Below are 17,661 nucleotides of genomic sequence, written 5' to 3'. Positions count from 1 at the left end.
TGATCACCCTGTATATTTATATTAGTTAATTAATATATAGATATTTATAATTTTAACTCTGATAATATATAATGACTCGTAAATGACCGATATTATAATAAAATCCTCAATTAACCAAAATTTTTTAATTTCTTAAGATGTACCAAGGTATATAAACTGCTGTTAATCTATATTTTATTATTTTTATTATATCGGCTGGTCCAAAAACTCTGGAATCGGTGAATTTATTTCTCGCACCAGGGACGTATCTACACTTTTTTGTCAAGCGGGACAGAAGTGAATTGTACTGCCGACCAGCATAGGCGGAAATGAACATTTTTTGTGGGGGGGCACCCCTTAGGAAGGTCTGAGGTAATCGCACCCGAGGTTGGCTCGAGAAGAAGTCCGAAAATTCTAGAAATGGCTAAAAACAACGAAAAACCTCCAGAATTGCTGTTTTTCATCGCTGTTTTCTAATTTCTCTTTTTTTCTGGGGAGGGCACCGAGGACATCTGGGGGGGCAGACCACCTTCCCTGCCCCTTAAATCCATCACTGTCTCGCACGCGTGGAAAATCGGAATTCTGATAGTGGTATAAGAGTCCCAAAATTGAAATTTCAAATTTCAAATGCAAACCCATAATTTTTTTTTGCAGATTCCGATTCATCGGGAAATTTTACATCCGAATTGCTTGAAACCCGAATTTTTTTGTACTATTTGAGGACCCACATTGTTGCCCCACTGACTGACCACTTCTAATCAGAAGCCCAAATAACACACAAGTGATTGTGTTTGTTAAATAACAAACACAATCTTCCTGACTTCCTGAGCCCAATAAATGGGCACAAATAAGATTCGACGCACATGTAATGCCATAATCGATTTGTGCCCCCGGATTTTTTAACAGAAAACTCTGCATAGGGCTCAAAAATGGACGAAATTACTAAAGACCCCAGTATCAGAATTACGTTTTTTCACCCGTGCGCGAAATAAATTCACTGTTTCCAGATTTTCGGGCCACTGTGTATATTAATGATCAAATTGTACACAAATATTTTCTTATAAATAGATTATTATTTAAACGTAGTTTTATCATTCCTTCCTATGACTCCATATTTTTCTACAATTGAATACTTACATTTTTGTTTTCGTCTTCTTCACCATCTTTCTGTTTAAACAAAAAACTCTCAATTCCTGATGGATTTTACTGAAATAATGATTGTTGAGAAAAATCTCCCATCTTTCGCATAAGGTTATGAAGAAAACCCCGATCAATAAAATACATAAACGGAAAACAATGGAAAAATATTGAAGGATGTAATAAAACATAAAGGAAATAAGTAAAAATTAATGAGTGACCACAACTTGTCACACACTGATCAAGGGACGTCTGTAGCGGCATTACACTAGCATGACACCTTAAAGAATTTGTACGATTTTTATGCCCTCGTTTCGCTCCCATTTTGCTTCGTTTTGCTCACTACTCAGTTTATTTTGCTCACCTATATACAATGAGCTGTAGACAATTCAAAGTGCCCTGGTGTAATATTACACCAGCAGGGCACCTCGACGGATCTTTCCGATATTGGTATCATTCGAAAGCTCCCGTTTTGCTCACCAGTCCGTTCGTTTTGCTCATTTATACTTAACGAATTTTTGGAGGAGAAAAAAAAAAATTTTTTCTACAAGCGTGCGCGTCCAACCCTTTTCCCGTACGCATTCCAAGTTGCAAAGAGTCACTTTCCCGCACGCAAATATTATAGAGTAAATTTAATTCTATCATGTTTCTATGCACAGAACGTCAACGATGAGAAACTCATAGTAATGATATGCAGAATTACGCCTGTCATTATATGAATTAATCAAATGAGATATGATCTGTTTCGTGAAATGGATACATTTCTATATTTCAAGCGCTTTTAGAAAAAATATTGTTCCTAACTCTTGCGGAAAGTATCTTGCCCGCACTCAACTGCTTACCCGAACTCTGCTTCGCATCGTTCGGGCAACGGCAGTTTCGTGCGGGCAAGTATCACTTTCCGCACTATTTTCTCACCCTAGCTTGTGGGATATCTTCGTTTTGCTCTCGTTTTGCTCTTTTCAAATCTGCAATTAGTTTTTCTCTACCACTTACCGTTACCGAGATATATATATATGATCAAAAGTGCCCTGCTGGTGTAATATTACACTAGTAGGGCACCTCAACGGATCTTTCCGATATTGGTATCATTCGAAAGCTATCGTTTTGCTCCGTTTTGCTCACCAGTTCGTTCGTTCTGCTCATTAATACTTTACGAGTTTTTGGAGGAGAAAAAAAACTTTTTTTCTCACCCTAGCTTGTGGGATATCTGCTTTTTGCTCTTTTCAAATCTGCAATTTGTTTTTGTCTACCTCTCATCATTACCGAGATATAGATAATTAAAAGTGCCCTCCTTATGTAATAACGCACTATAGGGGGTCTAAGGAAGTACCCAACAAAGTATTCAATGGCTGTTGAGTACTCTCCTTGATATGCAACAACACCTCTTAGAAAGAGGATTTGTTTTGATTCTGTTCTTAAGGATTTGGGCAAATCACAGAGTTGTTTTTTTTTTCGTTTTTGTCATTGAAACATTTTTGTATCGCTTTTTCGCCCAAAACTGGACTTAACATTCGAAATAAATGTGAATCATTATTTTCGATATCAATCTGGGCCACTTTTTCAGAATCCGGAGGTCTATCGACAATTTTCCCAACCAACTGGCTCTTGCATTATCGGCAAGAGCCAGTGAATTTTATGTATATAAGTATATACTAAAATTATCAGCTGATATATTATTACCTTCAAATGAAAAACAACAAGGAAGCTTTGCTTCACTGTAGAACTTCTGACTGGTGCTATCAGACCGAGACCATCCTTTTTTTGGAAGAACTAGTGGACTTCTAGTACCTAAGTACCTAGTCGTTTATAATTTCAAGTTAACATAATTAAACATCATTCAATTTTACACCTAAATGGTACTCTTATAATAATAATAAATTATTATTTATTGAGTTCAGTGTGTCCATATCAAATTACGGTGTTGCCACATAAAATTAGGGTCTTTCTACGTTCTACGCCACTAGCTTTTATGGGAACACCCTTCAAAGCAAAGATCTAATCTTTGCTTCAAAGTTTAGTGTTTAAAAAATTCTAGTCTACTTATTCTTCATACCATAACTATTATTATTTATTCATTTTTTTTACTTCGCATGAGATTCCATTTTGGTCCTTCGAAGTTTAAACAGAACCACAGACCAGAACTTTAACCAAACTGCGATATATTCAAGAAGAAGAGAAAAACTATAATTTTATTTTGTGATTGTTGATTGAACATCTGGAAAAGGAAGTTTTCACCGTTTAGAATGACATCTCAGATCTCGGAATAAAATAGAAATTAAAATTTACTGAGTTTCTACATTGTGTTGTGAGCATATCAATTAACTTTCGCGACAGTAGACGAAACACGGAGAAAGAATTTTGTTTTTCTGTTTGTAAAAAAACTTAATAAAAAACTGAAGAATGGCAGATTGGATTGGATACCTTGTGTCTATAAAATTAGTTGGAGGCCTAGGTACTTATAACGGAGAAATTATATCTGTTACCCCTACAACTATATCTTTGATAAGAGCATTCCATAATGGAATTCCCCAAACAACTAAGGAAGCTGTAGAAATAAGGTGAGTTAACATAAAATAATTTTGTGACAGCCACAAAAATTGCCTTTTTTCAGTTCAAGTGTTATCGAGTCTTTGAAATTAATTGAGAGAAAAATGCCTTCACCACAGCAGAATAGCACAGTTGTTGTCAAAAAACCAGTAGCAAAAAAAGCTGGTAATAGAAGTCAGAACACCTCGGAATCTAATAACAGGGTTGGAAATACTTCTGTCCCAAATAGAACCAAACATATGGAAGAGTATAAAGTACAACAAAATGACACTTACTTCAAAATGAATAATATGAATAATAAAAGGGATAAGAACCCTAAAGGAAAATATTCAAAGGGTTGGAGAGATGAGGAATGTTTTGGTGCACCAACCACTGAGGAAATTACTCAAGATTTTGATTTTGAGAGTAACTTAGCTTTGTTTGATAAACAGGCACTCTGGGAACAGCTAAGTAATAACCAAAAGCCTGACATAATCAAACAAGCCGAGTCTAAAAGACCAACTAATTATAGGTATGTTATTGAAAGTAGTTTTCATTTGTGAACTATGAATTTAACATAAATGAACCACCAATTTAACCCTGCTTTGGTATATTGACAAATTATGAAAATATTGCAATTTATTTTATTCATTGTTGGAATAGCTTAAGATGTGTCCCAATATGAATATTCAAGGTTTTCCCCTTCTGCGAGGTTGTGCATTAGGAGGGAGGGGCAAAATGTGACCACTAGAGTTATCTCTTCAGCTCATACAGTCTTGTTACTTTTTGTGGGCTCCCTTTCCTTCTTGTAGTCATGGCCCCCTCCTGATCTGTATTCTTGAATCTACTGATTTTTCTGTATAAGGTTTACAGATTACAGATTGTTGGGTATGTTGGTCGAAACCAGCAGACCTACCACCTCAACCAAAGCAGTCTATTGTGGCACAAAATATGAGGATTATCCTACTGAAATTAAAAGATTTTCCTGAGTTTTCTGGAAAACCAGGGAATCTTTTGATGAAAATTAGTTATTTGTCAAGCGGGGAACACATAAGCGGCCGCGGCAGATTAAACGCATTCCATGTATAGTCCATTCAAGAATGATTGACATCTCAGTAGGCCTTGAAAGTCCAGACACAGATTAATATCTGGTCACAAAAGAACTTTAATAATTTCTGTAGTTTTAATCACAGAACTTAACTTTTCAAATATAGGGTACTCTAACGATTTGTCAAAATCAGCTGACCGTTCGTTGCCGTGGGGCACACAAAGCTTTTTATTATCACGGTAGAGAGGCATTTCTGAGAAAGTTATAGTCTAATCGCTCATAATGCACAATATACACAATACTCGACCAAAACAGCATGCGAATCAATGGAGGGAAAAGCTTGTGTGCCCCACGGCAACGAACGCTTTGCTGATTTTGACAAATCGTTAGAGTTCCCTATTAACCTATAAAAGTACCTAACCCAACCTAACCTACAAAAGTATTTGAAAAGTAGAACTATAGGGTACTCTAACAATTTGTCAAAATCAGCTGACGGTTGATTGCTGTGGGGCATTAACTGATTCACATATATATTATACAATCTATCACTGTTCATTCACAATACCAACCTGAATTACCCAACACAAAATCTTGACTTATGGGCTATTACCAACTTAAATTTTCCATAGCCACACTCGCAATTGTCAATCATTCTTGAATGGACTATAATTGCATTACTTCGCACATTATAAATATACTCCATTCACTTTTATTTTAGCACTTGGTTGGCCATGAAATAATTTTCTAATGTTTTTGTAACTAGAACGGAGTAAGGTTGGCACTCATGAAATGTCATTAATGTCAACACTACCATAGATAACACTACGTTGTTACAACCAATATCAATTAATATTAAAAAAATGCCAAAAATGATTCAAAAAGGGAGAAGATGGGTTTAGGAAGTGCTATTTAGAATTCAGGTCTGCTCATTCAAATAGTAGTAGTCAAAAATGACTGGATCAAAAAATTCAATAATATCATGTTCGAATTCCTCATAAAAAAGTGCCTGTAGAATGTAACAACGGATTTCGAATACGAGTTCAAATAAACAAGTTATTCAGCTTCACTGAAAATGATAATTTCTCAATAACTCAAAATCTGTAACGTTAGGCTAGATCTATTTTCAGTTTTGGATTAGTCAAGAAAAAAGAGCTAAAGAATGTGTTATCAGTTTTCTTCTAGCTGCTATAGTTCTCGAGATCCCTTCAGTAGATAACAAATTTTGCCCACTCTGTACATCCATTTCTTTGAAATTTTCGTTGCTACACTGAACCCCCTCCCACAATTTCGCCGAGAGGGGAAACTTGGGATATCTATATTGGGACATACAGGGTGTTTCATAATAAACTGGAGAAATATATATGGTCGGTAGGTGATACCGGGAGAATCACTTTTGCCTCATGACATATAACCCGTTTTCGACGCATAAGCGGGATATAGGGTGTTCAACGTCGTATTTGAGCAATATTCTAATGAGTGTGGTCAGTTATGTATAAACCTAAAAGGAATGGTTTCTAGTTACAATTGTATGCTTATTCTAATGGGCTACTTTTGTATAGCCAAAACATTCTTGAAATATTAATGTTGGAGATTAGGTTGGTTTAGGATAAATTCTTCTTCAATGAAACGCACTTTGTGAAACAATCTGTATATTGATTCAATCGATTTAACGGAGGTCGATCTATACTCTCAATGAATATCAAACCAGAACTAGCTCAAACAGAGAGAAATATCTTATTCCTAAAAGATGCTTATATACAGTATATAGGTTCCAATAGCAAAGTACATAATATGCTCTCACAGTCGAAAACTGCTGGGGTATGTTATTCGACACTTTGACCGCCAGCACTAATATTGTTGACTAATAAACCAATCGCATTTGACATATTTATATTTGTCGAGAATTCTGAATGAGTAAGGGATTTGGTTTTGCTTTACTCTGATGAATTTATCTCAACAATTAATAACAGGATTCTGAGAAAACTTTTATAATTTTATAATATTTTTTTAGGCATGATCAAAATATTATCACCTCTGGACCTGTCTCATACAATCAAATCCAAGTTCCTAAAAATGAATTTAGCGGATATGTTACTGATGGGGGGCTTGCGGTACCATGTATAAGCCCATCCTTGAGAAGTAAATTGTTTGAGTGTGCTGAAAAAGTTGGGCTCACATGGGATAGGAGAGTAGAACTTATGGGGAGAGCCGCGACAGAAATTTCAATTGCACTTATGGGTGGAGGTCATCGATTGCAACCACAGAATTCACATCAGTGGCCAACTGTTGTTGTACTTTGTGGACCCAACAGGTGAGAAATTTGGAAAATTTGATATTATGAATGGTATTCCATATTCATCTCACTTCAAAAATGTTTTATTAGTAATTCTACTCCTCACTGCAAACATATAGGTATAATTTTGAAGATTACAGTAAACCAACTAACATACCTGTTTTCAATAAACAATGATTAACAAACGTGCGCATAATTTTTTTGATCAGTGATTGCTTTTGAATTTAATTGATTACTTTATCATTATGAATGAATAAAGCTGATAACATAGTCCTCTTTATAATATGACTTGTATTTTATTGCATATAATTCAGAGAACTCATATTTAATACAGATTTGAAGAAACGTATTTGAAAAATCATCAGAAAAACGATGACATATAACCTAAAATAAAATGAAGACTGTTCATTTCAAATTGACGCTTAAATCCCCACCCCTTATCGATCAACCGTGCGATCGCAGCGACTCCTATTATCTCCGTTTTTGAACACACATTTTTAGTCATATTCATAGAGACATGGACTGAGCAATGTCAGCATGAAATTGTCTTTTTTATAGAAAGAGAGAAATGATCGTCGGGCATTTACCTGTCTCTTTTTTGTTCACATAGAGGTGAGTGTGGACCAATCAAAATTCTAGAAAAAGACAACTGCATGCCCGACGTGCGTTTCTGTCTGTCACTTTTTTTGACCGTATTTCATGCATAGATAAAAAGGGAAGACACAGTCCATGTCTCTATGTCTATGTTTTTAGTACGGCGATCGTTCTCCTTCTCTCTACTCTCCATAACGTAACTATGTAGAGTAGAGAGAAGGAGAACGATCGCTGCTTTGAGACCACAGATTTTTTATCCGCTAAAATATGTACCATTTATGTTTTGAAGAATATTATTCTGAAGATATATTATGAGTGACAGACACTTTAATTTCAAATTGACGCTTAAATCCCCACACCTTGTCGATCAACATTGCGATCGCAGCGACTCCTATGTTCTCCGTTTTTGGAGACACATTTTTAGTACGGCGATCGTTCTCCTTCTCTCTACTCTCCATAACCATAACATAGGAATATCAAACGAGAAGAGTCCAACTCCCGTGCTAAAATTCTTTGATTTGATCACAGCCGGCTGTGATTTGATACTGTTTCTAGCGCAGCGCTACTTCCAAATCGCACCGGCGAAATGGGAACTCGTAGATAGAGGAAAGAGAAGATACCGCATTGCGCAGCTACGAAGGAGAGCTCTCTGTGTCCAACATCAACTTTTTGTTAACGTTTACCCCAATCCGAATTTATCTTTTTCGGCATATTTGCCACAAATTACACAATTTCCTGGCATGCCGATAACGAAATTCTCGATACTCAAGTCTTAAAAACGAACGAAACACTATTACATCGAACACAAATACGATAATTAACATTCAAATATTGGGGTAAACGTAAACAAACATGGAGTAGATGCACAGTAAATGTCAACAAAAACATAGAGATGTTGGACACACTTTTCTTGTTGTTTACGTTATCTTCCCCTTCCTCTATCTACGTGGGAACTGCTGCTCTGTGGCAGCTGTTATTTTTAACCTTTAACCGGTCCGACGTAGTCACAGATTACAGAGGGTGGGACCACCCTCTCCAAATATAGATGTACGCCTCTTTTTGCAAATCAGATTTTTATAAGTTTCCAATATTTTTGTTTATTTTTCAGAGTAAATCACATTTATCGTATACGTTTATTCATCATTCTAAGAAAATCAAATTGAAATTTCAACTAATCATTTGTCCCCTTCAAAAAGGAGTAGTCGCTGGATCTTCGGAGTGTTCTCTTCGGTAAACTCTCTATTTCTTCTGGTAATCCATTTTCATGAAAAATTTGTTGAAGTAATGTTGAGTTTTCATATACTAAAAATACATCCATAAATAAGTTGGTACGAAGTTGCAAAACTGTACCTCATCTGAAATTAGTAGAGTTTTCAAGTAAAACGCTTGGTTGTGTATTTTCTTTGAGTGTTCAGCTCAGTGGTATTATTTTTTCGAATGAATATACCTAGTGTAGAATCATATTGTTCAACTTTTTTGACAAACCAAATAGCACTCCGTATGGAAAAGCGCCCCGTAATGATATCTAAAGAATGGCCACAATCGAGTTGGAGTGAGTGATTTCCGAGACAGCGGTGCAATCGAACCACTGGCCCTACAACCTAGTCAACGTTCAATGTGTTAAAATTCAATATTCCTTTGAAGAATCATACTTTCTCAAGTCATCGTTGAGTGGACAATTTCCAAGCTTCCATGATTGCTCAAATATAATTATATAAAAACCAATCATTTACCAGTAAAGGAAGAAACGGAACTGGAAGAACGTATATGATTCCCACGAGTCAAACAAATTATTGAAAAAATAAGAACATTTCCAATAATAAAAAACCTCGCCAGAATAAATCTGTCATCAGGAGAGTATTTCATTCATTAATTCTCGGCCGAATAGAATCGCACCGGCTGAAGGGCGAACTGAAGTGGTTGCATTTCTGCCTATATTAGTTGGTAATTTTTGAAAATGTGTGCGTAAAATGACACTCTCTTTCAATTGGCACGGTCGAAATTGTTGCCATTTGAAAAAATTATCGATAACGTCATATCCCGAATAACGATTACCTCACAAATATGGATCGATATCAAAAAATGCCTTTGTTAAAACAAAATCGACGTATCAGAGGATTTTTTCGGAAATCTCTTAGCAATAACGAATTTATTCGTTGATTTTCGAGAGCACTGTATAAACAAGGATAATATTCATATAAAATTATACAGGGTGTTTCATGAATCGTTGGCCATAGCCCAATGGTGAATGCAGGTCATCTAGGCCTTTCAGAAAACTTGCTTATTTTGTATCCTAAGGCTATTAGTTTCGGAGATACGGGGTGATTAATGAATATTGACCTATATTTGCTATAGCCATAACTCTGGAATGCAAGGTCCGATTTCGATCAAATTTTATGGGTTTGTTCATTTCAAAAAGCTCGTTCATGAAATATCAATATTTTCACGCAAGCCCTAAAATCCATATTTTTTACATCCCTTACAGAAATTTCGTTATTGCCATGAAAAACTACATAATTTATTCTAAGGAATTCAATTTTCACTTCGCATGGCACACTTGTCACAAGGGAATAGGAACCGGACGAAATCCCATTTTTCCGCCGACCTCTTAATAATAGCACTGTTTAACGTACACGAAATTAGCTGTTAATGAACCCTTTTATTGTTTAATTTCCTATTAATGAATTATTGTCATGGGTAATCGCACATAAAAGTATTCAGCAGCTTCCCAAAAAATTATTATATTTCTATGTCGCCTTGATTCTCGTAGTACCTAGCGGGTGAATTGAGAAGAGATGAATTGTGGAGGTTGTAGAAAAATTATGATGGTTAGGGAGTAATTAATATATCTATGTACTACAACTCCAGCTTCCACCAGCTCCACACATTCTTTAACAGATATTATAGGGAACGATATCAATGTGATTTACTCAAAATGTCACAACTCGAATATGCCCTCTATGAACTTCTCGAATGGGCAAGTTTCCTAAAACTCCAAAATCGAATTTAAGATTATTTATGGAAACCCGTTTCCATTAGTTATCCAACACCTGAAAGATTCGCTTCAAAATTCAGAAATTTCAGAAATACACCCTTCGAAACTTAGTAAACATTCGAATATGTGAAAGCTTGTGACGTAGAATGCCTTTACTAAAGTCTAGTAATTTTTGTTAATTCGACAACAGTGGAACCGCTCAAGAAGATATCCACAGATTGCATAAAACTATTTCTGTAATCCGTGTCTATACCTTCTTAAAACCGATGACATTTTGTGTCATTGTTTGTTTTGAATGACAAATGTGATCACAAAACTTGATAATTACTACGTCTATGTTGATCAGAAAACTTTCATGACCATTATTGACTCGATGGGCGTTGCCGGATTGTGAAAATGACGTAGAATGTTCATAAAAGAGCACTTCTGAAATCAGAATTTCCGAAAGTGAATACAGACAAAATGCAATATGTTAAAAACGAAAAAAATATATTTCGATATATTTGAGGTATAAAGATTTTTATAACATATATTTTGAAATTTAGGAAAATACCCCATTGTTCGATCGCCCGCATGAATATCAACATTCCGATATGAACATAGAGAATTTATAAGCTGTCAAATTTGACTACGTATCGGTAGAAAATTTTTGCAATCAAGAATTCACATTCAATTCAAAATGTGGTCGACGGAAAATCTTGTAATCAACTCATTTATTAATTGAGCTATTAAGGATCTCGAACATTAAGGCCAGGCGCAAATAGAAACGCAGGTTAGTGAGGTGACGCAGCGCGAGTTTTTGTAAAACAGAAAAAAACAAGACCGCTCAAATAAAGCGTGACAGTGACTTATCAGTTAGTACGTGCAGTGCAGGAAAAAGGTGCGTCACCCTGCGTCACCTCACCAGCCTGCGCTTCTATTTGCGCCTTGGCTAACGTGCTCGCTTCCTTGCACGTTAAAATTTCTCAATCATTATTCGCTTTCATTACTAACCTAGTTGATTAAGTAACTATTATGTCATTTTTTCGAAATGCTGTCCTGTTTTTATTCCTTCGGTGGTAATATTTATTGTCCTTTGCCGAGATTCTGAATTATTTCAAATTCTGTTAATTTCTTCTTCATTTTGAACCCTCAGCACATACTGAGGGTTCGTAAAAAAGTATTTTAAAGTATGCAATGTCGAGCTGTGAATTCTTTTGAAAATACATATTCAATTTAAATACAAATGATGTAAACCCTCTTGGAAAATGTAATCTGTAAGTGTATTTGCTTCATAACACACATACAACCTTAATCTTTTTATTTCCTTTCATGAAATAGCAATGAAGGAACCGGATGAATTAATGTTTTATGTCATTTATTCGAAATGCGGTCCTGTTTTTATTCTCTTGGTGATATTATTCATTTTCTTCGGTCGAGATTTTAATTTTTTTTTAAATTCTGTTCAACTCTTTTTCATTTTGAACCCTTAGGTCCCACTGAGTGTGCGTGAAAAAGTTACTGAAATGCGCTAGGAAATGCGTCGAGATGGAAGAACATTTTGAACATAACTTATAATAGTACATTTTCACTGTTGAAGAATAAATTTCAATATTTATGTGTGTTATGAAGCAAATACACTTACGGATTACATTTTCCAAGATGGTTCTCATCATTTGTACCTAAATTTAATATGTAATTTCAAAAGAATTCACAGCTCTACTTTGCACACTTTTAAACACTTTTTTACGAACACTCAGTATGTACTGAGGGTTTGCAATGAAGAAGAATTAAATATAATTTAAAATATTTCAGAATCTCGGCAAAGGACAATAAATATTATCACCGAAACAATAAAAACAGGGCTGCATTTCGAAAAAATGGCATAAAATATGAATTCGTCCGGTTCCTATTCCCTTGTGACAAGTGACAAGTGTGCCATGCAAAGTGAAAATTGAATTTCTTAGAATAAATCATGTAGTTATTCATGGGAATAACGAAATTTCTATAAAAAATATAGATTTTGGGGCTTGAATGAAAAAATCATCATATTCTGAGTACTGCCTGAAAACATTGATATTTCATGAGCCGTTTAAAAGAGCATTCTGAAGTTAACAAACCTATAAAATTTGATGAAAATCGGACCTTGTAGTACAGAGTTATGGCTATCGCAAATTTCGGCTAATATTTATGAATCACCCCTATCTCCGAAACTAGTAGCCTTAGGATTCAAAACAAGCAAGTTTTCTGAAAGGCCTGGATGACCTGCATTCACCATTAGGCTATGACCAACGACTCATGAAACACCCTGTATGGAGGACGGTGGATCTATTGATAAATATAATGATCCTTTATTTTTCAGACCAGGAGCAACAGGCATCAATGCTGCCAGACAATTGTCGAGCCATGGAGTGCGTACAATCGTATACTGGGTACCCACAATAAATAAATTGGTCGAAAAAGAAATGTCTTTGTTCAAACACACAGGTTCTTCTATAGTCACAAAGGTCAGAGATCTCCCAGCTAATTGTGATCTCGTTATATTGGCACTTTGTGAAGAATCTGATATGAACAAAGCATATCCGGACTTGGTTAGTTGGACAAACAGAAACCGTTCACCCATTTTTGCAATTGATCCACCATCCAAAGGAACTCCAAATTTCCATCCCAAATGTTCATTAGTGGCAACATTGCCATTGTATTACACTACAGATAACGGTAATATATATCTTTGCAATCTAGGTTTACCAGAAAGTTGCTTTACTGAAGTAGGTATCAAGTACAAACCTCCATTTGGTTCAAAGTTTTACATTCCAATACATCCTAAAGAGTTGGACTCACCATAGCCCGACGGATCTTTAACTGAAGATGACTACTTCGATTGATTTTTTTCTTGTAGAAAGATGCTCCAATTTCCTAAATTCATTTATATTAAAAGTTTGTTTCTTTTGCATTGAAGGGCATTTAGGTTTGACATATGTATTCAAGAGTTGAATTTGAGTTGATTTTAAATATTTGACGATTTCGAACATTTCGAAATTGGAGATTATTTCTTCAAAAAAATAACGCTAATTGTGGTGCCTTCAGGAGTTCAAATTTATGGTAAATTTATAGGTTCTGTAAAATTTGAAATGAGAAATTTTCAGCCGAATTAATGATGACTAATAGTGAATAGCTTATTATTGATTGAAAAAATTTACAATGAAATAATAAACTCTTCATTAACAAATTCTCGAGAAATCTTTCAAGAGCAGATACCAACGATGAATATAAGGTAATACTTTTTGGTATCTTTATTTTCCGTGAAAAATTTTTCGATAGTAGAACTTTCAAGACATATACCTAATGTATATGGTAAAAAATGGATAAGTACATGATTTCTAATCACTAACTGAGAACCTTTCCAAATTCAGTCTTTTTATTTAAGTAAAGTTTCAATATATTTTTTTTTTTGAACAGAATAATTAGATGATGTGAATTGTATTATTTGAAATTTGGTGGTTTACACCGATTTATTTGAATGATTTAAATAACTGACTCACAAGAGTACGGAAATTTTAATTTGAAATATTAATACAATATGAGGAAAGGAATAAGCCTCCAGTTATTATTTGGTATTCTTTCTGACAGATATTTTCAGGTATAGCCTGAAACAAATTTGGAACATTCAAATGAACCATGTGATTTCTTAAAATGGGCGTCAGTGCAAAATGATAGCGGTATTGACTTGATTGAAAAATGGACTTTTCCAAATTCTTTTCATCTTCTTGCTCTAAACTGCCAATATCAACTACTTTCATAAAACCCTAAAAGGGTTTATCCTATATTTCCAATTTAATAGTATATCCTAAACTAATGAATGTGCCTTATTTTGCATTCATAGCCCACAATTTTTATTGTTTCTCATTTATCCTAGGTTATTAGAGAATAATTCCAAAAATAGTTCTTATGAGATCGAGGCCAAAACATAATATAGAGTTCCCCACCAGGCGTGCCCATTAGAAGTTTACAGAGAAATATATATATTGGATCTGTAACAAATTTGTGCAGCCATAAGATGAATAGAACTTTGTTTTTGAAATATTTGTATTTTATAAAGGTTTTATGATTTCCGGTTATTCCAATATGTTTTCAATTTTTGTGTTTATTTTGTGCTCTATCCGCTATTACTATCTTGAGTAGTTTTGAGTTACTCACAATTTTTTGAGAAAAAACGGACAGATGAACTCTTATAGGAAACTGTTTATATCTCGAAAGCAGAATGAATAACCTCAGGCCTGGTGTATGATATTGGTTACCCATAATTTTTTTATATTCTCTGGGCAACATTATATGCTGATCTACAAGAGGTTCTAAGGCGACTATCAAACGTGACCTTCAGAAAAAGGTAATAATCGATTTTGTCAATTATAAACACATGTTTTATGACAAAACTTCAGGTTAGAACCCGAATAGGTGGAATGTTCTGAATGTTTCCTATATCTAAATTGTACCATTCTTGAGATATTCTGAAATAGAGGTTGCATGAGAGCAAATGAGATACTATGTATCAATTCTTATCTAGGTTCGTTCTTACTTGATATGGAACTCTAGTTGATAAATATTGACCTATGTTTCTATTGTTGCTAGCTGTCTAGAGATGACTCAACTTTTGAATTATTTGTATGAAGATTTTTATTATTATTTATGCAACAGAATAAAAAAAACCTTGACGTATAATTCCAAGGTTGGGCTACCTTTTCACAACTGTCAACAACAGAAATACAAAGTATGATCAGAGTTTCATAATATGTAGGGCGAATATAAATGAAACTTGCTGGATAGCTAATTTGCATCGCAAAACATTTGTTTCAGATTTTTTTTTGAAATCCAACATTGATAGTGTCGATAGAATCTTCTGTATATCATAACTTAGAAAATAACATTCAAAATCGTTTGGGCAGCCAATTTTATGGATCAAATCTGAGTTTGTGCAATGCGCTCTAGAGAAATAAGCATTTTCTAAAAAGCCTTCATGTGTCATTTTCATCAAAAAATAATCGTAGAATTTCAAACTACATTCAATTACAGGAAACATACTGTATATTATTGAAAGGATGTTCCACTTGGAATAAGCGATTTTATATCTATTTTCTGTATAACTGGAGGTCATGAATCAGTCCAAATATTTTGAAAAATAAGATCAAATTGCCTAATTTCTTAGGAGAAATATATATTTTTCAGAAAAGTTCTAATTGGCACTCCCTGTATAGATGTGATGCACATGGGCAAAAATCAATAGCCACTAATGACTTCTCATATCATAGCAATTGTTTGCAGAAAGGAAGATAATTTGAAACATTTTCCTGCATTGGTCTATTAAAATATCACTTATGATTGTGTTATGAAAAAAGAAAAGCAGAATTACTGACTAGTACTCAATTTAATGAGGTTCTGAATCTACAGGACAGAATGTATCCCACTTTTTTTTTGTGAAACAGTAATTGTAATATGAGAGATCTAAAATGAAAATAAAATAGGCTAAAAGGGATTTTTCGCAAAAACCAGTAAATGGAATAATACAAATGAAATTGAGAAAATTTCATAGTGTCCAATTATTAAATGTCCATTATTTGTAGATTCTTGAGAAACTCGTGTTTTTGTCAATTAGTCCTAACACCAACATATGAAAGTATATTCCATTACCGATTAGGATACAATAAGTTAGTGCATTGGCGAAAAGCCCAAGTGAATAAAAATTTATGGATGATTTATTTACTTCTAGAATAAGTCGTAAGTTTTGAGCAATGGAAAACTGAGGAAGTTATTCAGAATTCAATTACATATTTGTAGTAAACAGACCAATTTGAGACAAATCTATTCATGTTTTCAAAAAACCATCGCTCCTCCAGATAGTAATAAGGAAAAAATATTGGAAACTATATAAGTTTCAACTGTTTCTGTGCCATTATGATGATGAATAACATGAAAAATTTCTACAATAACTGATTGTTGGTGTTATTTTGATATGATATGAAGTTATAATACTGGTTGAAGTTTCTGACTTTTTCACTTATGTTTAAATTTATTTATTCTGTATTTTATTATATAATTTATTATGTGGTTACTATTGAAACAGCTGCGAGTTTCTGTATATATTTCATAACTGTATATTGTCAGCACTATACCAAAGTGACCTGAGTGTATTTATCTCTGTAAAACAAAGAAGATTAATTCCACTTAATATTGTTTTTCTCATAATTGGTCTTCAGCTCAAAGGTTGCTTTGATGTAGTGTAAAGTATGTATCATGATATAAAGTATGCTTCTCATAAAAGCAGTGGATACGATAATTATATTGTTCAAAAATTCTTCTATGTAAATATTGTACAGTCCATGATACGACTTATAATGAACTTAAGTGTGACAGATAATTTTTTATTGGATTTTTTCACTCTGTCTTTATGTAATATTTGTAAATTAATAATTGTCGTCACTGGTAATGGGGGAGCTTTCATAATTTCTGCTCATCATTATTTTTATATAACATAATCATTAATGTCTTGTTATTCAACCAATAGTTTATTGAATTTCATCCTGATATGATATATTTTTTAAATTTTTTCTGTTCGAAGAAATAGTTTTTTCGCGAGTTTTCTTCGATTTTTTGAAATGTGCATGAATTTGAGAATATGGATATTTGATATTTTTTGTGTATCAGTATGGACTTCAAACATCTGTTTGATTATAATTGAAATTCTTCCTGAATTTATAAAATTGAATTATGACGAAAATTGTGATATTTTTTTATTCTATTTTAGAAGGTTGTGAAATCTTCATATTAAAGATAGCCAAATATTTTCAATCAATAAACATTTTTCCGTTCAATATTGTGTTTGTCTTATCAAAGAAGGTAAAAAAACTGGTTTATACTTCTCTTTGTTTTTAGAAATTTACATCTCTGGAGTAAAGTAATAATATTTTCTTTTAGCGAGGGTTAGGTTGTTAGGTACAACCATTATGTAGGGTTTCCCGCCGCGCCAATGAGTGATATCATTGAGTATTAAACCCCCCATTGGTTAATACTCAATGGTGATATGAAGTAAAGTATGACTGAATTAACTTTGAT

The 17,661-nt window shown here is 34.0% G+C and overlaps 1 protein-coding gene across 1 annotated transcript; it reads left to right on the top strand.

The window, feature by feature from the left end:
• Positions 1-3,331: 3,331 nt before the first annotated feature.
• LOC123306887 (enhancer of mRNA-decapping protein 3) lies at positions 3,332-13,533 on the top strand. Its single transcript, XM_044889076.1, has 4 exons — positions 3,332-3,677; positions 3,731-4,177; positions 6,705-7,004; positions 12,917-13,533. The coding sequence occupies exons 1-4, from the start codon at positions 3,520-3,522 to the stop codon at positions 13,398-13,400; spliced, it is 1,389 nt and encodes a 462-aa protein (XP_044745011.1). The 5' UTR covers positions 3,332-3,519; the 3' UTR covers positions 13,401-13,533.
• Positions 13,534-17,661: the final 4,128 nt, after the last annotated feature.

Source organism: Coccinella septempunctata, chromosome 2 (assembly GCF_907165205.1).
Source record: "Coccinella septempunctata chromosome 2, icCocSept1.1, whole genome shotgun sequence".
Taxonomy (NCBI): Eukaryota; Metazoa; Arthropoda; class Insecta; order Coleoptera; family Coccinellidae; genus Coccinella; species Coccinella septempunctata.
Note: the sequence above shows the minus strand (reverse complement) of the source record. Positions and strands in the feature narration are given on the sequence as shown.